Source organism: Oryzias latipes, chromosome 16 (genome assembly GCF_053564925.1).
Source record: "Oryzias latipes strain Hd-rR chromosome 16, Olatipes_Hd-rR_3.1".
Lineage (NCBI taxonomy): Eukaryota > Metazoa > Chordata > Actinopteri > Beloniformes > Adrianichthyidae > Oryzias > Oryzias latipes.
This window is the reverse complement of record NC_136252.1, coordinates 16,155,398-16,181,418: the sequence shown is the minus strand read 5'-3', so window position 1 is coordinate 16,181,418 and position 26,021 is coordinate 16,155,398. Positions and strand designations below refer to the sequence as shown.

General features: G+C 37.8%; 1 protein-coding gene across 5 annotated transcripts in view; it reads left to right on the top strand.

Moving 5' to 3' along the window:
• LOC101166080 (RNA-binding motif, single-stranded-interacting protein 3) overlaps positions 1-26,021 on the top strand; it is a 160,302-nt gene that overhangs the window by 92,404 nt on the left and 41,877 nt on the right. For all 5 annotated transcript variants that reach the window (XM_023963990.2, XM_023963991.2, XM_011485042.4 and 2 more), the window contains exon 4: positions 657-748. In XM_023963990.2, the coding sequence (XP_023819758.1) occupies positions 657-748 (92 nt within the window). The remainder of the gene's footprint in view (positions 1-656; positions 749-26,021) is intronic.

Sequence of the window (26,021 nt, the reverse complement as noted above, 5' to 3'; positions counted from 1 at the left end):
CTTCCTAATTGTTACCAAAGGCCTCTTGAATTGTGTCCCTCTCCTATCTTTTCTCGTGGAAACAGCATTCCTAAAATGTTTTTGCTTATATGCTGTGATACACTTGAGTTTAATTTGGGAGTCACACTCAATTCTGACAGTTTTTTGCCTTTAAATCATCTTGTTTCAACTTCACCAGTTATCTTATACAGCACGACATGCAGCTTTTCAGAAAGACAGAATTAATATGTTTATGCTGAGACCTTTTGTCCTTCTGTTCTTCCTGCAGTGCCCAACCCACATCCAGAGCCTCTGCAGTCTCATAGATGCTTACGTTCTCAAACAGCGATGCACTTTTTATCGCTGTGATATCAAACTAAGTGGGGCTCAGAATTCTTTGAATTCTTCTCTTGCTACTGCAGCATTGGGAATTTTAATGTAAATGTTTCAATGACATTGCAGCTGAAGAATAAATGCGTAAAAACAAAAGGTATGAAGAAGGGAGCATGTTTTCAACCAGCCACCCTAAGAATCGAAGACATTTTGTAGATGTAAAACAGACAGAGGTGTGTGGATAGTCCAAAAATTGAATGCATTTAAGAGCAGCTTTACTTCAAAATAAAATTAAAACTAAATATTCATGTTTTACATTTCTTGTGTGTTTTTTGTGTGTCCAGGTTATGGTTTTGTGGATTTTGACAGCCCTGCAGCAGCCCAAAAAGCAGTAGCATCACTCAAAGCCAATGGAGTCCAAGCACAGATGGCAAAAGTAAGTTAAACCCAATCTGTCTTTTCTGATATGCTTGTTATTGGTGAATGACTGGTGGTCCTGCAAAGTCTGTAGATGGCAGACAGTGTTAGATGCCAAAGAGAAAGGTTTTTTTGTTAGTATTGATAATTATGTTACACATCTTTAAAGAAAATCTCCCACGTGCATTTAAAATGGGATTTTTGCACGTTTTTAGTGTCATCCTAGACTTTCACACTGCAGTCAAACTTTATTTTTCAGCAGATCTCAAAGTGCATCAACGCTGATGCCTCCTAACCCTTTCTCCAACAAATCATTAATTTCGAATTAAATTGTTGCCAAAGGAAATTCAATCTTTGCCTAATGGTAGGTCTTTTAAAATACAAACCCAAATTGTTGAAGCTCTGATATCCAACATAGGCCTTTTTATTTTATAATGCAAATGAAGCTGAGATATTCCTTTTTACATGTTCAGTTCTCACATTTTGGATACAATTATTGACTAATCAAATGTTACAAATCTCATTTATCAAAAACAGGAAGAGACAACAATTGATCCTTCCTAATCAATACCAAGATTTGTTTTGAAGGATGTTGGATGTGATTACATAACCTTGTGTTTTGTATACAAACTTATACCTAGATAGCTTTTTTTATATAATCATACAGCATTCCATATTTTACTTGCTCTAAAAGAAAAAAATGATTATTTCCCATACATTACTTTTAATGATGTTAACATACGAAATCTGAGAAAATGTGTCTCAGAAAACTGAGTTCATCTTTATAGCTAAAATCAGTATGCATGTGTTTGTTGGCTGTAGACTATTATCTCTGCAGTAATAATTTCCTGCTAAATACAGAATATTCAAATGTTGGTTATTCTTCCTCTGTGGAAAATGTAGCTTTTGAAATGCTTAACCTTAATTTGCAAACTTTTATTTTCTTTTACACAAACTGAGGATACGGTACTTGAACTAGTTGTGTCTTCCAGCATCAGTAACATTCCTTTGAATTAAACATTAGCGAACCTCTGGCCACCTTTGTTCTGCTCTTCTATTAAACTTATTTTCATTAGTCTTCCATTTCCTGTTTTATATCTGACTGCTTGGGGAGGGTCATTAGGAGCAGCAGTGTTGATGTGTTTAACTGTTATTACAGAAAGAAGAACTCTTGACTTCTCCCAGATTGTATTTTTCAGGGAGGTGGAATAAGGGGCAAGATGTCATTTCTGAATGAAATCATTTTGTATTTCTTACTAGGATGTGAACCTTGATCATATTTCAAGTAGAAATTATATTTTTGTGCATGTAGAAAAAAAACTGGATTGAATACATTTCTCATTTTAATAAGAAAAACATAAAAAAAACGTCCATGCATAGAAATACACTCTGTTAACTTTTCTTCATTTGTAGATGCATGAGGAGCAGAAAGGGCAAACAAAAGTAAAGATGTTAATAGAATATTATTTTACCGCTTATTAGGGTGCCTAAATCTGGGCCACTTTCCACTGAGTTCTTAAATTCTCCTCTTTGACCATTTTCAAGTTGTTTTACAGCTTTTTTTATTTTCACAGCTAGTATTTTGTTGACTAGAAGGATTGTTATTTTGAGAATTCTGCAAGAAATACTAATAAAACGTTAAATATAGAACATATTAATTGCTATTATATTATATTAATACTAGCAATGCTTCTGAATTTACAGATGGTAAATCTCCTCTAGAGTTAAGTTTTTTAAAGGATGTTTATTTTGATTTTCTTTTGAAAAGTAAATGACATATTGCCACAATACTGTGGCCGAATCATCACAGGAATTCAAATATTGTATTTTTCTAACGATAAGGCACACCGGATTTTAAGGTGGACCTGCGATAAATGGTGTAAAAATTATGTTAGATATACGGCGGGCCAAACTATGAGGCGCATTAAGCGAAACCAGAGTCGCAAATAGGTTCTGCATGTCAGACTTCATTATCTACGTTCACAGTAACTCTAGAACTTGTTTGTAGCATTCTACCCGTTTGCCACGTTAGCGTATTCACAATACCTGTTTCACTCAATCTTGTTTGCAACACATAAAAACAGGCTGATACCTCTAAAGCAAAAAAAGACTGTGAATACGCTAACACCCAATCTTGTTAGTAACATGTAAAAGAAAGTCTGTCTGCTACATGTTTGCCACATTGCCGTAATTCAGTGGTGGGCCGTTCACTGCACACCTGGTCCTTCAGTAGTGCTACGTCTGAATCATTCAAACCCTCATTAATGATTTTACAATGCAGATACGAGCTTTGCATTGCATATTGAAAATTCCTGTAGCCAGAATAAATGCCTCTAAATAAACTGAACAAACAAAACATGAAACAAATCTCATTTTGCAACTACAGCCAGCAAGTAGTAGGTTTAAAAATTGTCATCTGGACTTGGTTTTTAAAGTTGAAAATGTTTCACCTCTTATCCAAAAGGCCTTTATCAATTCTGAAATAGCTGGTAAAAGAGCTGGTTTATATGTGCTCATGGGGGAGGAGACAACCCTGAAACTGGAAAGCATTGTTTGCTTAGATTAAATGGTTTTGGGTCGTTTGGAGTCCTTTGTCCTCAGCTGGCTTTAGGGAGACAGTGGCTACCCTCCCTAACCTGGTCATCTCTTTCAGCTGTTAATGAGGTAGATGAAACTGGTTAAGTTTGTTTGGGTTATAGAACACTGCTGTAAAAATGGATGGGAGACTAAACCTAAGAGCACCATTCTTATTAAGAGAAATGTTGTCCTGTATTCCTGAAACTTCTGTCCAATCAGAAGGTCTGAATACTGGGACGTTGCCTAAGCCTGCTAGAAGGCCCTGCTGACACCAACTCAAAATCTGATTGGTTGAAAGAAATGAATGACCGACAATGATTTTCCATTACAGGCCTCCAGAACTGATATTGTAGGCCTCTTTAGCTCTGACCCTGCCTGGCAACAAAGGACAGATGAAATGTGAGTGGTTAAATGCTCCAATGTGAAAATACGTCTGTCTGGAAGCAGCATAACCATCATAAACACAATAAAAAGAAATGGACAGACCATTTGGAATGATTAAATAAGTATGCATGAACAAAATATAATTTATACATGATTCAGATATTTTTTTAGGCCTTCAGAGAAGTCCTTGAAGGCCCTGACGGCCCACCACTGCCATAATTACAGTAACACCCAACCTTGTTAGTAACACCTAAAAAAATAGCCTGTCACCACTGCTTTCAAAATTTTTTCAACATCAGTAAACACAAGCAGAATTAATCCATATATAAGGCGCACCTTATATATGGCTATAGATCCTCTTATTTTTTTATTAATTTAGGCTTTCAAGTGTGCCTTATAGTGCAATGGACGTATCTTGGGATGCTAAATGAAGGGTTGTTTACCACAAGCACACTGAAAATGTATCTGTTAACCTCAGAGTTAACCACAATTAGTGCAACTTCCCGACAGTTTCAATGAATTAATTAGAGTGAAGCCGAAGCATGAACAAGCTGCTGTAAGTTGTGTTGTGTCTCAAACCCTTCAGCTTAAGCTGACATCGCCTCTGTGGCAGGTGCATATTTGAAAGGGGAAATAAATGAGGCAAGAGAAAAAAATACAGCGAGACCAATGAGAAAATAAGAATGCTGTGTGCTCAGAGCTTGTGTTTGTGTCCTACACTTACTTCCTCTGTCTTCTTGGTAATTACTGTTGACCTGAGAGATGATTACTGCGACAGCCGCCCTCCCAGACTCCTGCCAGTTCACAGTAACTTTTTCATTTTGCTTGCTTCCCTCCCATTCTATCTCTTTTTTTAAGTTGACATTTAAAAGTTGATCCATACTCTTTCTAGTGCCTCGAACAAAGCAGACTGTTGTGGCTCCTCATGCAACTGTGAATGACAAAGTTTAATCTCTTCGCTGATGAGAATATGTGGGAAAAAAGTGTGTCTTTTATTTTGTTTCCTTGTTATAAACGCCTCTTTACTTGAATGCAGGACGTTTCTGGATATGTGTGAGACAAAGGTGAGCAACAATGGGTGAAAATATTCAGTAATCTAAAAATATTGGACTGAAATTCAAATCAGGCTGTCATTTTTCCCCTTTTTCTTTCCTGCAGTCCAACTCTGTGCTCTGGGTTTGCATGCGTGCGCAAACATCAGCTCCACAGGGCCAAGGTCACTATGTTAATTAGTGAGACGGTACCACTGGCACTGACATTTCACACCTCTCTCCCTTTCTTTTTCTCCCCTTCATTTTGTCCTTGGTACCTTCTGCTTGTGTCCGCACCTGCCTGCTCTTCTCTTTTGGTCCCCCCTCCCTTGTTTCCTCTTAATTTAAATGATTGCCCCACCTGAGGCCTCCATGATGGGTAGAGAAAGGATGTGAGGGATCTTTATGGGCTGAAGTGGGAAAGACTGAGAGGAATGCACAATGATAATGAATCCCATTGTCTTCATCTGAGAATTTGTCACATCTTTGTTTTTATTTTCACTTTTGGAGATTGCTCCTGAGATAAATATAAGGTACAAAAAAATGAATTAACCTATTGACAGCTGACCTTTAGCTCCAGTGTTGACATTCTTTCCACTATTCCAGCAGAGTAGCTTTGCGCTAATATGCGACACTCGACAGTGGGGAAGGTCTAATGCAATCAACGTAAATCAAGTGAATCTGTCACGGAGAAAAGCGCCATTGCGCCATTGTGCAACACTTTATCTTAGTGATGTGTAGGCGATATGAAAAGCAGCTTTTCTTTGCATCAGAATCAGCTGATTCACATTTATCATGTGAATGGTCAAAGTCCTACGGTATGTCGAAGAGTGTGTAATATTTAAATGGCACTGGTGACTGGAGTTAAAAGGTTAAAGCAGTGTTTTTCAACCTTTTTTAAGCTGAGGTACACTTTTTCTTGACAAAAATCCCAAGGCACACCAACAACCAAAAATGTAAAAAAAGGGGAACCTCTGTAGTCAGTATTGATGAACAGTCTCTCCACAATCTATTATGTATTTTATTGTTATAAATGAGGCACAAACAGCTTGAAGTTCCAGCTGTTTTTACTAAAACTTATTATTGTTGTCAATAATAATTTTCAACTAGGTTAGTTGAACGTTTTCCCATTTAGTTGTTTTCCCTCCAGTTTATTACAATGCAATTTCATGTGACCTCACACAAAATAAAATAAACTGAACAAATATAAGCAATAACATATTTTTTTCTAAATAGTTAATTAATGTATTGAAATGTTTTTTTTTTGTTTATACCACAGCAACTGCAATTTTTGAACAATCATTTATTGACAACATGCTTGATACATTTTACACAAAAAGACCAACATTATATTCATGTTTATACAAGTTTGTTCTTTTGTCTAGATAAAAAGATTTAACTTTAACAAAAAGAAACGTTTTTTTGATTGAATAAATTCTTTTCAATTTATTTTAAATGTGTCTGTTGGTCACGTAGTCCTGTTTCTTTTATTTAAACCTTTCGGCAAACCTTATTTAAACCTTTATTCAAAATTGAGTTGCTCAGACTTGCTTAAAGTCTGAAATTGAATTTGTTTGTTCCATGTTTGTGTTTGTTGTGCTCCATAACAGTTAACAGCAGCTAAGTAAGAAATGCAGTCACTTTAACCCGATGCATCATGGGAGATGCAGTGCAACAGTGACTCTGAAGAAGGACAGACTCACGTATTTAAGTTTTATTATTTTATGCACTTTTTACATGGTCTGACAACAGATCCTCGGGAAGCAACACCGCCAAACACGATCTTGGCACTTAGCTTTGCAATAACATACGTTTTTGTGAATTTTTTCTCAATCTGCTTAGTTACCATATATCTTCCAATAGTAGCCGGGCATTTATTCCAAAAAATTAGTAGAGGCTGAATTCTAAAGTAACGAGAACCTGCTAGACCTGGCGTCTATAAAAGAAAGGTGTCAATTAGAGACTGGCCACTCTTGAAAGATATTCAGTACAGAAGATCGAAAACATTTGCCTCTGTTGCTTTCACGCCGGCTAATTTTTGATTTGCCCTCTGATTTATACCCTTCTTGATTTGGTCAATTGTTCACTGGCCTCTATGCACAAATGTAAAGGGTGGGGTTATCAACATACAGGTAGGTTTTCACAAAGTTATTTTAATTTACTGTATTTGAAAACTGGACTGATTGACCCCCCCCCCCCCCCCCCCCCCTCTTGTTCCAAACAGGAAGTGGTTGGGCTCCAAGAAGCCAAAATTCCATAGATTTCTATTGAGAAATAAACAGCTATTACTCTATCATTATATTTGTCAGAATAACAATTTTTGCCCTACTTCCTGTTTTTAACATGTTCTTGGTGATCCTAATGTTTTCTTTTCAAAATATTATATTTTGTAGTAAAATCTATTCATGTTATAAAGTGGACAATCAGATGCCTCAATAAATCCATGTGGTACTTTCTGGTCCCACATTGAATGTTTAAAATGATTATATGCCAACACAAAATTCTTCCTTTGTCTGGCTCTGACATGGGGCCATGGCATGGACAGCTTTAAGGGCTGGCAAATGAACTGACCTAATTTCGTTGGAGCCGGAAGTAAAGCAGTTTCTTTGGGTGATGCCATAAACAGTCAATGGTCCTTTCAGACAAAGGTCATGGTGAAATGCCTGACACTCGAGCACCTTTGTTGACAGCTTTCACTCACTTTTTGGCCAGTCTTTGAGTCTTTGCATACTTGTTCTTGCATGCTGATAACCAGACAGGCAGAATTATTGTAAGAAGCATATGAACTGACTGGAACTTGTTTGAACTCCTCAAATTATGCAAATCTCTGGCTATGAATGAATAAATGAATAAATAATCTTAACTTTTTATTTGTGTTATACAAGTATGTGTTTGCTGTTATGGAAAACATTTTGCAGACAGGTTGCATATTTCTTAAAACCCTTGTCCATAATTGATAGTGCTAAAAATAGACCCTGGCATACAAGCTTAAAAGCAAAAAAGTAGGTAATGAGCTAAAAGTGAAACAGTAGAAACCCAGAGAGGCTGACAGACAAATAATAATTTATTCTATTTAATTTTCTGAGAAATTTTTTTCCCACTTGGATATTTTGTCTGTTTTACAATTTCAAATGCAAAAAAATCAGTATAAAACAGAAGAAAATCAGAAGATTCAAGATTCAAAGAAGAGGCCAGGATGGAAACAAAAATGACCAAAACACTGTAAAATGTATATAGCAACAGAGGTCCATATCCAGAAACATAAAATTGAAGAATGATTGCTTTTTCCCTTCTTTACTTATTTTCTTATTTACTTTAGTATATATTTTGATGGTGGCTAGCACAATGAGCTTAATCCAGTGTGGATGTAACACTGGCTTAATCCAGTGTTACATCCAGGGGGATGTCAGGAAGAGTGTCCAGTGTAAGAATCTCTGCTTTACCAATTGCGCGCGACCCATATGAAGGGATATGCTGAAAGGTCAACAACAACAACTTTATATTGTATATTTTATCTAGTTGTATTTGTTTCCTGGGTAAGTAAACTGATTTTACTTCTGCTGCATTCTTTATAACACAGTCAACACTGAAAACCGCAGCTCATTTATTGATTCGACAGCATTTGACCTGTGCAAAACAGAGAAGTTTAGCAGGTAACAAACAGCTGTCTTTAAATCTTAAAACTTTTAATGTACACATCCATTCTGTAAACTATTGTTTTGGAAATAAGCCAAAAAAAAAAAACCTGACGAGATGGACTTATTGAAAGATTATGTTTAGTAAGGAATCTCTATGGATCATGGTGTTTTCACATGACATTGTGTTCTGCAGAGAGAGTAGTGAGCAGGTGAAAGGGCATCTAAAGAGATGGAGGTTTGCCATAAAAGAACAGGAAAGAAGGTCGGGCACAGTTATACAGTGGATGTGTGTAAACGAGAGGGAATCAAGTGGAACAGTGAAGTTACAAAAAGTAGAGGTGAAGAAAGTGGAGGACGTTAAGTACCAAGTGTCAACAGACGAGAGCAACAGAGAGGGTGGAAGAATGAGAAGGAGCATGTGCAAGCAGCTTGGAATGAGTGGAGGAAGGTTTCAGAAGTTATATTTGACAAAAGAGGGTGAGCAAAAATGATAGGAAAGGGGTAGACGACTGTAGTGAGAGCAGCCATGTTGATGGTTTAGAGACAGTGGCTCTAAGACAGAGACAGGAGGCAGATCTAGAGGGACCTAAGCTACATTTTAATTGGAAGCATAAACGGTTTTATACTTTCATTAGAAAGTAAGTGTCCCCCATTGAGAATATAAATCTGTTCTGTGTGATCTTTAAAGAATTTCAATAAACTGGAAGATGCATTGCTTATTTAGAAACTGCTAACCCTGGCATTTGCTTGAGACAGTAATGTTTGCCACTACAGACACAGTAGCCACACAAACTTAGTAAAAAGTTTTTAATTTTCTTTTGCACACATGCACAGAGATTTGTACTGCTCCAATACTTTTATCATTAACAAATCCTGCTTTAAAGACCAACCAGGGATTCAGCATGTTTTCCTCTTTCAGGATGGGGATGCTTTACAAACACACGTGTATACAACCCAAGAAATTATAGATGCATTTAGTCAAAACAATAGTTTAATCATTTTCCCAGGAATTATATTAAAATTTCTGCTATTCTAGTATTGTAAGACTAGGAAAAAGTTAAGAAAAAAAAGTGTGATGCTGGTGAGGATTAGTAGCTGTCAAAGTCAGCACCCCTGTCCATTTTCTGATAAGTGATGGTAGAATGCTTCAGGCACTGAAAGACACAGGGTGGTAAGAAGAAGGATGAAGGCTCCTGCCAGTGGCAAGAAAATTCTGACCTTAAGTACAGTGTAAGGCTCTGATCATGAGAGCACAGGAACAGGTCCAAAACATCAGAGCAAAAAAGTCAAGACAACTACAGACAAGAACTTAAAGACAGCTTTATAGAATCCCCTATTGTGAGCCCTGAAGGTTGAAAGATGCAGGATAGAGGTAGATGAAAAAGCGCTCAGTGATGGAAGGACATACAGACGCATTGATTAAAAAAATGTGCTTGAGTTGGTGGTAATTAAGGCCTTGTCACACCTATATTTTGCGCATATTGCACGAATGAAAATTAGTCATACATGAATATGAAGTGCATAAAGAGGAAGAGGACAGTGTGCCCTAGGGCTGCAATTTCTATACTTCAGGGCTGCAAGTTTAAGGGTTTAAATTGAGACATTCAAAGATGTTCAAGGAAGCTGCATCCTACTGCAATTCATGTGAATATAATGGAGAACACTGACTGTTACTGGCATTTTACAATATGCACTGGGAATGTCTGTCTTCAAATCTACCAGCATGAATTAAGGTCAAGGTTTGGCACAATCTGATCTGATTCGAACTGTTACGATTGAGCAGGCTTATAAAACAAATATTAAAAACCTTTTTTTTGTCTAGGGACATCCAAGGGATAACAGATTGTCCATGAATGACACAGGTGGAGGATGCCGATGCTTTAATTCTCAACAGAACAAGCCAGTTTTGCACCAGATTTTAAACACAGATTATAACTTTAAAGAGAAAAAGAAGGTTTGCCAAAACTTTGTCTGCTCGGATCAGTTATGGGGAGGACACCAATCAGTGTCCTTCCACATAAATCTGCATTCCCTTCAGCTTGCCCACTCCACTCCTATAAAAATCTTGTTTTGGAATTTTTTAACATGTTCTTGTGGCTTTTCTGTGATGATGGAGGACATATCCAAAAAAGTAAGCTTAAAATTGCATTTTTGAGTATTTCTTTCTTCAAATCCATGTGAATCAGGAGCAGATGAAAAAAATGCTCCTTTAAAAATTGGTTATTTGTGGCGTAAAAAATACACTGCGCAGGCTAGCTCCTTCTTCTGCTTCTGATGCATCCACTTGTAGACGACTAGATCCATGTATGTCTTTGTTTTCCTCGTCTGAACTGTACGGCTGGATAGCTCCAAAATTGCTCTCTATTTTTGTGGAACCGGTAATGTAGGTTGGGGTTGTGAGGGGCTGTAAGCTCGCAGGAGAGAGAATGGACAGATGGAAAAAGGGAAGTGGCGGCGGGCTTACTTCTGACCAACAGTCCTACCAACAACTCAGAGGCAAATTTCTAATGAACTCCAGTGTGTTCTGAAAAAAACAATAGCTTTTTTGGCATAATCATAATTAAAAGACCCCTGGGAACACTTTTACAATAGATTAAAAGATGATGGGTGTGGGACTTGAAGGGACAGACACCCATCCAGAAACGACTTTCAATTTGCTCAGTGTGCTAGTAAAATCACTGTTGATACTGTCTTGCATCACTTGCATCACTGTCTTGCATCTTTGTTGCACAGCATCCTTTCCCACCTTGATAAGATGAACATTTCTGCCAGGATTTTCTTTGTTGATGTTTGCTCAAGCTTTAAGTTTATTATCCCATTGTGGCTCTTTGACAAACTTCTTTTGTTTTATATAAAAAAACACTTTTCTTTACACCTGTTACCATGTGTTGGTCCAAGGGTATAGTGATCCCTGAAATGGAGCAAAGGGGCTCCTTAAGGAGAAGCCCTTTGCTATTTACTTAAATGACTCATGACTACTGCCTTTCCCAGAGCAAATAAGATCATCAAATTTGCTGAGTACACAGCTGTAGTGAGGCATTTCCACAATGAAAGACCCTCTATGGCCAAAAAAAGAAAAGTAAATAAATACTAGTGAACCAATCAGGAGCTCATAACCACTGACTGGGTGTATGGAGGTTTTATCCATCTCAGAGGATTTGTCTTGAAATACCACACGTGTTCCCATCAGTGTATCAATTTCCTCATAAAACTAAAGCGAATAAGAATATTGTGTAGTTACGTTGACATGATGGCTTTCTGGTACAGCAGCTGCAATGCCCCTGAAAGGAGTATTCAACAGCAGGTGGGGAGGACGGAAAAGAGGGTCACCAGGGGATTTCTCTCCTCCACTGAGGGCATCTTCAAGGAGCAAGGAAAAAGGAAAAATATTTTTTTCTTCATGAGAGAACCACTCATATCTTTCTGCTTATGCGTTTGATCTATCAATCTATATCTATCTAGATATTGAAGGGAGTGGAAGAAACATACGTGTTGAGCAGAGTTAAGTAGAGGTAGATAGAAAAGGAAATCAAGATGTTGTACTTGCAGACCAAAAGATGAAAACATGACACTTATTTTATTTGTACATTAATTTGCAATGTCATTAATAAATCAAATTAAATGAAAGAAGTACAGTGTATTGTTAACCCGCTTGGTTCATAAGTCAAAGAAATGTCTTAAACACATGATATGAAACTACTTTTTTGTTAAAGACATGTTTAGGATGAGATTTATTGAACTGTTTATTAGCATAATTTCTGTCATGGTCCAATACTCGATGCTGATTGGCCGCAGGGTGTTCATTAAAAAGTGATAATGGAAAACTAAAAAATAAGTTTCAGTCATTTAGCCTGAATGTTCTATATTATTGCGCTGGCCCAAATGCCAGACGGTAACCGAAGCAATAGAAACTTTGAACTTAGGTTAGCATATGTTATTCCGCAGTTTATCAAAAGACAAAGCCTCTCTGGCATCCTAAGGGATCTATGGTGATGATGATGGACATGCCAGTATCTATATCAAATCCTACGATCGACAGCAATGTTGCCTTTAATTTTAAGTACGTAGTTTGTTGCCTATCTTACTGTCTTGCTTACCTTATTGCTTAATACAGAGGGAATATGTGCCTGTAAATATTTTTACAAATAAATATTAAAATTTACACATTTTAATTTATTACAAATTAAATATTATTAATTAATAAAAGAAATTGATTGCTTGTTGGTGCATGTTTAATGATCAGAGTCAATGGTGGATATTTCTTGCAATAAAAGCGATCTAGGAAACTGCTTAAGGACTTTGCTTCTTTGAAACAAACTTTGGCTTCATCATCTAGACCAGGGGTTCTCAAATTTTTTGTAGCGGAGGGCCAAATAAAGGACTCGACATTAGACTGGGGGCCAATTTTGGTGAAAAAAAATGGCTAAACAGAAGAAGTTGTTTTTTATAACTTTAATTACCAAGTGTTATCTCTACAATTAATCAGGCCCTCCAGATGTTTTCCCAGTTGCGGTTAGAGGTTCCTGCCTAGATATTCTTCTCGTCTTGTAATTGTATCATTTGATAGACTTATTTCTTCAAACTCTTTCTTTTGCTGTAGACAAACAATGTCAGCTACGTTCAGCATACATTCTTTTTACAAACTCTCCGTCACTTATGGGCTAGCTTTGCTGGGCCATTTTCAAATCCTCAACGTAGGTAGCTTCTATCACAGCTTCACTGGATTTAGCCATTTTCATAAACATCTGGTGTGCAACAGAGCCTTAGTTGTTGGACCTTATTGTTGCGCTCCTCGCTGGTAAATTTGTCATAGTTTTTATGATTTGTAACATAGTGAAAATTTATAATGAATACTTTAAGCATTGCATTTACCTGCTTGCAAAGAAGGCATATGACTTTATCCAGCTCTTGATGTATGACAGTAAGCATTTGTTCACTTAGCTAGAAAGCGCCTTTTCTTCTAACCAAATCAAATCAAATCAAACTTTATTTATACAAAAGCGCTTCTCATGCTTTGCGCAAAAATGTTGCGCAACAACAGAACATTTTTCCTCAAAGGAACCTGCTCTGGCCACAAAGAAATCTTCCCCTGGGCCGCCATTGGCCCCAGGGCAGCACTTAAAGAACCCCTGGTTTAGACAAAAACAAGCTGTAGGAGGTGAACTATCCCTCTAAAATGATGTTTGTATCCCTTAACAAGAGATTTAGTATATAGGCCACTTTCCTCCTCTGTGGCAGAGTGGGGTCGTTGCAGGCTTGGTAGCCGTTATCACACTGAAAAATGGGTTTAAACCTAAATACTAACATGATTGAAGTACTAATATTTGATTTGATATTTCTTCCTTTCGTAAGTGACCATGATATGGATAGGGATAATGTCCTTCGAGGTGTCAATTATCAAAAATTAATGGATGACATGGAGAGGTGGACCGCCCAATGATGGATTAATTTCTAATAATGTACACCTTGTCAGGCATTATCCCTTACGTGTACCACGGTTACAAAAATAACCTTAAAAAAGCATTTAGACACAGTCATAGAGTCAAGGCATAAAATAATTATAAGATTGTCTGGATAGAATAAAACAAAAAAAGAAAATGAAGAAATGCTGCTGTGAACTGAGTAGGAGCAATTAAGTGCTGCCCAGTTTGATGAACTGCTCTATAAGGGGGTAAGTATGTGGAAAACAGTATGAAATGCCAATTTTCACATTTTTTCCATCTATGGAATAAGCATTTGAGTGGGTTGGTGCACTGGAGAGATTGATGGAAGAAAAGTGTGGGAGCCCAAGCTTTTGCACCAGGGAATAAAGAGATGAAGGGAATATGGCAACCTGACCTCTGGGAGAGAGAAATGCAGTGATCAATGAGAGGAAGGAAGTGCAGGAAGGAAATAAAATGAAAGAAATAAAGGAGATTTTGACCTTTGCTGCATTTGAAGTAATTCTGAACCATATGAGTGAGCTATAGCCTGCTTAAAATGTTCTCATTTTATTGTGACCATGTTGCGTCTATTTTCTGATGGCCTGTTGGATGTTCACATCTCTCATTGTAAATAGTGGCTTGGCGAGTTTGTTGTTTATCATTGGACCGGCAGCAAAGTCGGCTCAAGTCACACTCCAGTGGTATAATTCAGCCATCAATCAAACTTTGTAGACAGCAGCAGCCAAACCGCTCCTCTAGACAGAGAAAAAGCCCTTAAAGGGGAGTATCACAAATCAAATGCTGTAACCTTTAAATATGTCTGAGTCTGCATGGCCACTGAAAACCAATGAGGTGTTGTCTCTTCTTTAAAGTTAAACTTGTCTCCTCAATATCTTCCTTCTTTTTTCGCTTACTTTCAATCATTGTTCTCATCTTCAGCTACTTTGGGATATTGTCTTTGAGCTTTTGTTTGATGGGTCTTTGGTGGCGTCTTCTGACAATCGTGCTGCTAGTAAAGCCATTTCTTATTTGTGACAAAAAAGGGGCTGATCACTTGTGGGTTTGAAGTTACCTTATAGCACCTGAAACCATTTTTGATTTACGAGTTCAATAAGTTCTTCCCAAAGTACCAGTGTCTTGGTGTTTTGCTTTATGAAGATGTGTAGTTTTGCTGCAGTTTTCCTGGACCTGAGGTTTTCTCAATTAGTCAATGCATGCCAACGTGTTGTAACCTCTGCCTCAGAAGAACACCGGCTTTTTTCTCCAAGTGTCCTCATAAACTGTTGTATAAAAGAACAAAAGGTATCTTAAGATTATTAAACGGTAATCACAACATGAATGAACTTGGACAATTGCCTAAAGTGGAAAGCTTTGTTACAGCTCACTTAATATATTTGAAATATTTTTTTTTCTGTGTGTCTTTTCTAGTCTATGTGTGTCCTTACATTGGTTTGTGTGTTAAAGTGTGCAGCAGGATCACTTTAAAGTGTGCAGCAGGATCTGCTGACTCAGGCTGGTCTTCACCTTTTAAAAGATAAAATCAAATCAAGTCTTTGTTCAATAAGAATTCAGCTGACCTCAATGCAGACCACGTCTGGACTCTTTTGTTAGCTCAACAGTGACATAAACACACCTTAATTTTCATTTAAAAATAAAGTGGCCCAGTGGTTAGCGCTCTTGCCTCACATCAAGAAGGGAGAACAGAACAGAACACCAATGGGGGACCTTTCTTTGTAGAGTCTGCATGATCATGCATGCGTGGGTTTTCTTCCTCCCACCATCCAAAGGTCAAAGGTTAATTGGTTCCTCTAAATTGTCCCTAGGTGTGAATGTGCGTGTGCATGGGTGTGTGATTGTGGCCCTGCGACAGACTGGTGACTTGTCCAGGATGTCCTCTCCCCTCGCCCAGGAGTGGCCAGGATAGGCTCCGGCAGCCCCGTGACCCTTTTGGGGCTGAAGAAGATGAATGAATGAAGGGCAAAATAGAAAGACACTTTGCAAAACGTTGTGGGTATAGATCAAGATGAAAATAAACAAAATCATCTGTGTTTTGAAACATATTTCAATATATTTTCTTGCATTATGTACTTTCTGAATTATAAAGCGCACTTAAAAGCCTTAATATTGTTTCAAAAATGACAGTGCGTCTTATAATCCAGAGTGTTTTAAATATGGATTATTCCTGGTTGTGTCTATTAAAATTGAAACATTTTCAGGAGCAACATGGTGCTTTGTTAAAATGTCGGTCATTTTTTTTTTAAAAGTTTAAAATAAGTTTGGGTGTTTTCGTAATTACGCTAACGCAGTTAACGTTTAGTGGAAACAGATTTTGTTTTGTTTACGTGTTACTAACAAGGTTGGGGGTTAACGTAGTCACGTGTTTGTTTTAGCGGTGTCAGTCTGGTTTTTTTATGTGTTGGAAACAAGGTTGGGATTTAAAAATATTGTGAATACGCTAATGCAGCTACACTTCTAACGTGTAACGTGTTACAAACAAGTTACTTAGAACGCAGACTCTTGTCTCACTTAGATGTGCCTTGTATATGAAATTAGTTTGAAAGTGGACCATTCATTGACGGTGTGCCCTATTGTATGGAAAAGACGGTGGCCTAAACCAAAAAAAGACATGACAAAAAGATATCACACCTCAAAGTGTCCTATAACTAAAGTCTTTCTGAATGTTTAAAACCAATAAATTGTTCACACATGAAGGCTACAGTTTTTTTAGATTTCATTAAAAGATGGTCACAACACAACACATTAACTTACCACAAAACACATTAACTCACAACACAACACAATAACTTACATCACAACACATTAACTCACAACACAATAACTTACCTCTCAACACATTAACTCACAACACAACACATTAACTTACCACACGACACATTAACTCACAACACAACACATTAACTTACCACACAACACATTAACTCACAACACAATAACTCACAGCACAACACATTAACTCACAACACATTAACTCACAACACAACACGATAACTCATTTTGTGGTGGTAAATTAATGTGTTGTGAGTTAATGTGTTGTGTGGTAAGTTAATGAGTTGTGTTGTGAGTTAATGTGTTGTGTTGTGATTTAATGTGTTGTGTTGTGAGTTAATGTGTTGTGTGGTAAGTTAATGAGTTGTGTTGTGATTTAATGTGTTGTGTTGTGAGTTAATGTGTTGTGTGGTAAGTTAATAAGTTGTGTTGTGAGTTAATGTGTTGTGTGGTAAGTTATTGAGTTGTGTTGTGAGTTAATGTGTTGTGTTGTGATTTAATTTGTTGTGTTGTGAGTTAATGTGTTGTGTGGTAAGTTAATGAGTTGTGTTGTGGCGCTTCTGGGCCATCGTATAAAAGGGAGGGAGTAGAAAACCAAAGCCCTTATGCTAAAGAACTCCAGGGTTCTCTGGAGGCAACTCTGTGAATTTGTGTAACTGTTATTGTTTTCCTTTTGTGCCACAAGTGCTTTACTTCTAGAAGATTTCTACCTTTTTTGTCACTAATCAGTTGTAAATTTTTAGCTCAAAGAGAGAACAGAAGTGTAGTGTGTTGTAAAACAAAAATGCTGCTTATCACATCTTGGGTCAAAAAGTATTTGGGGAAATGGAATTCCATTTGAGTCCACTAAACAAGTGGATGAGTGATCACAGCAATGGCAGAAAGCGAGTTTGGGTCACAACTCTCAGTCAAAGTTGAACACTTGACATAAATCAAACACTAAAATGTCTGTAATGCTTCTGAAAACCCTTTCAATGTCTCTGAGATATATGCTAAATATTAAGAAAACCTCCGCTTTTGTCCTTCCTTTTCTCATCTTTGTTTACTGATATATTTGTGGTGGTCTGTGGAAGGAACTAACAGCAGCTCAATCCATAAACATGGCTTAGAGATATCTGAACTTGCATTTCTGGCGTCATTTTTGCACTTTTCCTTCTCATTTTTGTTTGCAAAGAGGTTGTCTTGAGAGGTGAGGTATATTTAGAGAGCCATTCATTATCCCTGTATGACTAAATTTTGCACACACTGCGAACAGTCTGGACTGTCTTTTTCTGCTTTTGTCTAGAGATGATAGGGTCCCACATCAGCTAAACAAAGGATTGGAATAACATTTTGTCCAAAAGAAACATATTCTTCAGTTTTTAATAAACCATCCATAGCTGTGTGACATATAATACAGTTGGGCAACGGTATACTAAACTTTTTGTAGACAATTTTAAAATAATCAATAGTAAATATATTACTCTATGTTTATGTCTATGAAGACTCTCATTCATCCAGGTTGGTTCCATTGTAGTAGGTTTAAGGGATGTCATGGCCTCCCAAAAATTCACAAGGAAGGAATACCACTGAGACCCATTGTCGGCAGCATTGACTCAATAACTCACAACATGGCTAAACACCTGTCTACTATTTTGGCCCCTCTAGTTGGCAACACAGAGCATCATGCTAGGAATTCACAAGATTTTGCAAACAAAGTCAAACATCTTCAGCTGGATTCTGACGAGACGATGGTGTCTTATGTTGTAACTTCCCTCTTCACCTGCATTCCCACCACCGAGGCAGTGATTTCAGTGAGGAAGAGATTACTGCAGGATTCTCAGTTACAAGACAGAACAAATCTGACACCAGAACACATCTGCAAACTGCTGGAAGTGTTCCTCAACTCCACAGATTTCCAATTCAGGGGAAACCTCTACAGGCAGAGACACGGCTGTGCTATGGGCTCTCCAATCTCGCCCATTGTGGCCAATTTGTGCATGGAAGAAGTCGAGAGAAGAGCCCTGGACTCTTTCCCAGGTACTATTCCAAGCCACTGGTTCAGATAAGTGGACGGCACTTGGGTCAAGATCAAAATCCAGGAAGTGGAGACTTTTACAGATCATATCAACGCAGTCGACAAGAATATCAAGTTCACCAGGGAAGACACAAAGGACAACACCCTAGCCTTTCTAGACTGTGCTGTGATCATTGGAGAGGACAGACAGCTCCAGGTTGAAGTGGACAGGAAGCCTACACACACAGATCAGTCCTTCTTATTTGACTCAAACCACCCCTTACAGCACAAACTAGGTGTTATCAGGACACTACAACACAGAGCCCAGGAGGTGCCCACAAGCTCTGACGGAAGGAAGAAAGAAGAGCAACATATCCGCCAAGTCCTCCGAACCTGTGGATATCCCAAGTGGGCATTCACCAGATCCCAACATACAGAAAAACAAGACAAGAAGGAACAACAGCCGGAAGGGAACAGTATTTCAATTCTGTATATCTCAGGCCTGTCTGAAAAACTAAAAAGGATTTTCAAACAACATAACATCCCAGTTCATCTCAAACCAGTTAATACTCTCAGACAAAAACTGGTTCATCCAAAGGACAAAATTCCCAGCTACAAACGTAATGTTGTGAGTAATTTTGTGTACTCTATCCACTGCAAAGAGAACTGCAAGGAACAGTATATTGGAGAAACCAAACAACCTCTACACAAGTGGCTTTACCAACATCGCAGAGCCAACCCAAGTGGACCTGAGTCTGCAGTGCATCTCCACCTGAAGACCACAAACCACTCGTTCGAGGACAGTGAAGTCCGAATTCTAGCCAGAGAGAAAGGATGGTTTGAGCGAGGAGTGAAAGAAGCCATCTTTGTCAAGAAGGATAAACCTTCTCTTAATAAGAATGGTGGTCTCAGGTTTATTCTTCCATCCATCTACGGCAGTGATTTGAAACCTAAACAGACCAAACCAGTTCCACCTGGGTCGTTAATAGCTGAAAGGGATGACCAGTTTGAGGAGGGAGTCACTGGCTCCCCAACCCCCAGCTGAGGACAAAGGACTCTTAACAACCCGAAACCATGTAGGCTAAGTTGACAATACCATCCAGTTTCAAGTCTGACTCCTCCCCCATGAGCGCATATATACCAGCTCTTCGACCAGCTAATTCAGAATTGACAAAGCCTCTTGGATAAGAGGTGAAATGTCTTCTAACTCTAAAACCAAGTCCAGATGACATCCCCTGAACCTACTACAATACTCTATGTTTAGTAGTTTGAAAAACGATTTCCCAAAACAATGCCCCCCCCCCCCCCCCCCCCCGTGTTTATAAGAGATAGCTTAGAACAATCTGCCTAATGATCAGATATAAAACATAAAGCTAAACATTAAATATCTTAGTACATTAAAATTCAACATGAATGGAACGATGGAACATTACTTTAAAAAGTAATTAGTTATAGTTACTCACTACCTAATTCAAAAGGTAATTCAGATAGCTACTAAATTGTAGCTATCATCATTATCATAAAAGTTATTAGTAAACAGGAAAAATTACCATTAGCATTTTTACTTTAAAAAAAGATTTGGCTTATGAAAAAATTGACTTTTCTGATCCATTTTTACAAGTCAATTAAAATGAGTAAAATAGTACTTGTACCTAACCGTTGATATTTATTGCATAGTTATAAACAAACAAAAAAGATCCTGTACTTAAAGAATTATCTTAGTAACTAAATAAATAGTTAAATATTATGAAGTGTGTTTTTCTTTACTTTTTATCAGGCTTCCATTTTGGCCAGTTTAACACCTTTTCAATGTTGTCTAGGGTTTATGTTTCTCAATGTGGCACAAAAGCTCTGGGTTGTATGTAAACTATGTTAGCTCTGATTGGCTACCATGAAGCAATACACTTTCTTTGCCAATCACAATCGCTTTACTGTTGTCATCCCACCTAGTTTCCTCTTCAGGCTCAAGGTCGCTTTACATCACAACACTGGCCGCTTCTTTTGGTTTGCAAAGTTTATTCAATTAACTCAAGGTAACGCATCCCAATTAAGATTCAAACCGCATTATTTAAATGAGGATTTGGCATGTTGCCCCAGCAATGGACTGGTGAGCCATCCAGGGTTTACCCCGCCTTTGTTCAACAGTAGCTGGATAGGCTCCTGCATCCCCATCATCCCCATGACCCCAACTGGGGCTAAAGAGGGTTTAGAAGATGGATGGATGGATTTAGCATATACATTTGCACAGCACAGGAGACACACACCTGAGATAGGAAGGAGCGGACTAACCTGCACAATAGTATCATCAAAGTTAAAAATGACACATGGCAAAAAAAATAAAAGGGGGGGGAGTAAACAAAATTAATTACTGACAAATTAAATTACCATGAGTGGTTCCAAATTAGCTTGTAACTCATTCAGAAGCTCCAAAATTCCAACTCTAAATAGGTATTATGTCTCAAAAACTTTGCCCCTGGCATTCCAAAACAGCAGAAACCATGTGCTGTCTTTGTTGCTCGTTGTGGTGTCTAGCTTTCCTCCTTGCAACAATGGCCACACCCATTTGTGTGTATAGTTGTGCCAGTTGCTTTTCAGATGTTCTAAATATAGACGCAAAAGCAGCCACCTGTTTCATATTTAATAAATCACATGGAGGATTTGCATCTACTCCCAAGTTTTCGAGGGTTCTGCAAGAAATGCTTAAATTGCACGATCATAAAAGGCAAACATACTTAATAAATCAAACATACACAATTGCCTGTGCATATGTTAAGTGAGACGTTTTTACGCAGGCAAACCTTTAATAAATGAGGCCTATGAATCTTAAAATTGGTGATAAATTTAAATTACTTTTAAAAATATATATATGTTTCTCCTTTTTTTTCTTTGCATCTGTGCTTTCTTTTTGACCTAATGCTGTTCTGCCAATAAATGCGTGTCTCATAGAAACATTGCTTGCTTTTTCTTCCTGGTAGCACTGCTCTTGCTCACTCTTTCTTTCTCGCTAGTTGTCCCCTCGAGGGTTAATCCCATTGGTTTCAAATAGAGATAACCATGGCAACAGGCCACAGTTTTCAAGCTTTGGCTCCTTCTGACAAAGGCATTGATCAGGATGAAATAGTGTCAAGTGAAAGAACAAAACACACAGCAGGCAAATTTGTGTGTATGGTAGCAAATTCACTAACCAGGAATTGGCTGGTTATTCATAGAGATAAAATTGTGTGAAAATCACACAAGTGCTCATGCAAAGATGTGCTTTGGTCAAGTCAATATCTTAAAAAGAAAAAAAAAGGCACATAAAAATGTTGAAATGTACGGAGCTCCTAAAGGGCCATAGCAGAAAAAAGAATTTGAAGAAAAAAAAAATTAACTAACAGGTGCTAACAGTTAGTATAGGGTGCACACCTGTTACTAGGTAATTTGCACACAGAGAAATGTTCCCAAGTTACCTGGAAATGGCATTACGTGAGCTAATGAGTTTACTTTGCTTTTTGACATGTCTACAAAGAGATTGCAACTTTGCTTGCCTGCCGTCAAAATTACATCATCTCTGAACATCATCTTAAAGGAGTTTTAAAGTCATGTGGTTTGTTTCAAAAAAGGGGTCCAAATTATAATTGGCATTTGGATTCTTGCGAGGAACTAAAGCCATTTGTTATTTGTATTAATGGCTGTTAGTAACTGGTGAAAAAAAAACAAAAAAACAATTGAAGTTAAAAAAAAATAAATAAATAACTGGTGCGCACCCGTTACTAACAGGTGCATGAGCATAGGAAACTTGGGTTCCACTCTCCCAGCAAGGATTGGCTGGAAAATGAGCCTATCAGCATCAAGGAGGGCAGAATCTCTCTCCTTATGATGCTGCAGGGATGCTTTTTTTTTTTTAAAAAGCTCACCTCTTCCTCATTACAAATAACAAATAGAATGCTTTGTTTTTTTGCTGGTTTGGAGTTATGTAAGTAACCTAAAGTTCTCTTTCTCAGCATTTCCTTCAAGTCCCACTATTTTGACTCCTGTCTTGCTCAGCAGACAGAACATGAGGTGGCACCCTACTGTAAAAACTCTTCACTGTGGGCAGTCAGATGTAGCGTTCCAGAGCCAGCAATGTTTCATCAAGCTTGTAAAAGAAAGGAAACATGTGAGGAGCCGTTCAGCTTGCTGCAGTGAGCATTTTCTGATCGGATACATCATTTAACAGAGCCAACAAAGTGGCAAGACCCGCAATAGAGTGGACCCACATGCCCCCCGCTGGCTGTTACTCCTTTGAGGTCTAGACCAGAGCAATCAACTACCCAGCAGCAAAGTCTCTGTTTTGATGCAGGTTTCTGATGTTCTTGGTTCTGTTTAAATGTATGTACAATGCACTCTCTGTACAGAGCGTGTGCAGCTAATCATGACCTTCAGAGGAAAAACTTGGGGAAGTTGAGGAAGTCGGTACAACTGGGAAACATTACTCACTAGGGACTTAAGTCACCCTCTGATTCCCTGAGAAGATTTTAGTTCAAGTAGGATGCATTGATATTACCCCCATGCCCTTAGCTGAGGCAAGTGCCAAGTCTCTAAAGTTGCCATGATCTAATCTATATGTCTCAGTGGCACAAAGGGTGGAAACTATAAGAGCAACCAACATCAGGGTAAGGTTCCATGAGGGAGCTTGCAAGTCTTGGAGACAGGAAATCTCTCGTTGGCCCGTCTTATGAATTTACCCACCAACCCTGAGTTTTTCAGTCAAAACCAGTGTAGCAGGTAGAAATCTCTACTAAACATTTTGATGGTGTAAAACGTTTTTCGTATATCCAGAAGGCTGAGATGCCAAAATGACAGGAATTGTGAGTCCTAGTGTTACTAAGTTAACCCACTCAAAGGTCTAAAGGATTACTCTGTCTGTGTGAGGTTAAACAATTCATCAGTGTTGAGAAGCTCAGGACGTGCGTCTGAGTCCTCTGCCCCTGCCTTTGGATCATCCACTAGGCTGGACGTGAGGTCAATGCAGCTTGTTTCCAGTGGAAAATAGATATTTGCCCCAACTTCTTCCAAATTCTGCTTCTGAAACCAATGACAACAGGTCATGCAGTGATTCTTGGCTTGTAGCTGCTGAAGTAAACCTCTGAACCCTCCAGGGTAGCGTGTTTCAGCCCAAGGCTCAATGGGCAAGTGTCACTGCTGGAGATTTTGTCGCTTTTTCATCTGCTTTAGAGGCATCTGCAAACGTATCCATACAAACAACAGAAGAAGGAAAGAAAACCAGGAGCTGTTGTCTGAGATAGCTAACACAGTGAAAGCATGCTACTCAGAAGCTGAAAGCCCTACAAAAGTGGCAGTAAAGCTGGCTCAGTCTTACAGTAAGTGTTGTCCAGAGAGAGTTTGCACTCAAGTCTGTAGATGGTTGACTTAATCTCAGAACAGAAGAGGTTAGTGAAGAGATTTAAAAAAAAATTATAATAATAATAAAAAAAACTTGTACTAGTAAGTAAAAGAGGTTTTCTCCCCTCTTTGATCCTGACAGGCTTATGTTTTCAGATAATTCCGTCTGACAGAGTTAGAATACAAGCTTGTAAGGGGATGAAGGCTGAGACATTCCTGGAGTTAGACACTAAACCAAACGTCATGAACTAGAATTACAGGACTTCTGCTCAGGGTTTGTTAAGGGTTTATTCCAGAAGTGTTTTCCAAATTTCAAAACTTCAATTGTTATTATCCACATGCAAAGGCTTTTGTTGTGAAAGCCATTCAAAAATGGGAACTCATCATTTTGCATCACATGTCATTTGTCAAAATAACAATAATAGCCTATTTATTTAATAACTGGGATAGCTTAATGTTTTCATTTTTGGTTCCACCTTTCTCTTTATCGCCAGTATTGTGTTTCATGAAAACTGTTTTTCAGGACAAAATATGACAGTGTTTTCACTTTAAAGACCAACTTGGATCATCTTTTGATCTATTGTAAAACCGTTCCCCAGTGATCTTTTAAGTATGATTATGCCGTGTTTAGGTAAAATAAAAAAACAAAACAGTGTTGTATTCTACAAGATAGTTTCTGCAGAGCTATCCAGCTATATATATATATATATATATATATATATATATATATATATATATATATATACATATATACATACATATATATACATATATACATACATATATATACATATATACATACATATATACATACATACATACATACATATATATATATATATATATATATATATATATATATATATATATATATATATATATATATATATATATATATATATATATATATATATATATATATATATATATGTATGTTCTCAATCATCAGAAAATTGTCGTAAAAACATGATAAAAACACCAAACCCACCATTTTTATTGGAGTGGGTCAGTACATAGGAAGACTTTGAGTCAACACATTCCCTACTACAGCTAATGGCTTCAATTCCGCTAAAGGCATTTCATTTTTCCTGTATAAATCATGATGTCATCTGGTAAATATATCATACAAAATACAAAATACTTGATGACAAACCAAACAATAGGGGATGACCTTTTTATTAATCTGTTTGATTTTATTGATTTCAGTTTGTTTAGTTTTCTAGTTAACCCATAATACAGAAGAATGACTGGCTTTGCACACAAACTTACTAAAACATTTAGACGTTGAGTGACCCAAGTGTAACTGTGAGTATCCCTGCAAAAATCATAACTCTGACTTGTATCAAACGTCTCTGGCGTGCACAGTAAAATGGAAGGGTAAAACTAAAGTCCATGGTGGTTTTCCTGTGGTGCCGATCACCTTGAAGACACAATCATTCAGTTTTACAATCTGACCTGATTTTCAGGTCGTCTTTAATCCAGGAGATTGTGGAGGCAACCATGTGTGTCTTCTGGAGTTTAATACACCGTAAATCAGGCTGAACTGAGTTCATGGTGCTGGAGAAATTTAAAATAAGATCCTCACCCTGCTGCCTGTTTGAATGAAGACATGCTAGAGGCATAACCAAATGACAGAGCGAAAGTAATGAAAGAGAAGCATCTCTCTTCTGAGGACAGCTGCACTTTTTTTATTTTGGGACAGTGAATTGTAATGTTAATCTCAGATCTAAACTTAATGCCACAAGAATTAATATTAGGATTTTTTTTCTTTAGGAATCAACAAGAAAGATTTTTGGATCTGTTGCTGAATGTTTGCCCTCTTTGTCTCCACCGCAGTTGCCTTTCTATTGGTATCAATCCCCCACCCCGCCAATACCTGCCTGACCTCTTTGGATAGGTTTCTGCATCTTCATATTGGGTGATTGATTCCAGCTCTGGGCAGCTGTTAGACATGCAGCCTGCAGATCTGTGTGTGCAGCTAACACTGCTTAGACTGTGATGAATTACTGGTCTCTTAATACACAGTAGAGGCACTGAATGAAAAATGAGAACAATTGGATATGGAGGAAAGACGGGGAGTTAAAACTGGAAT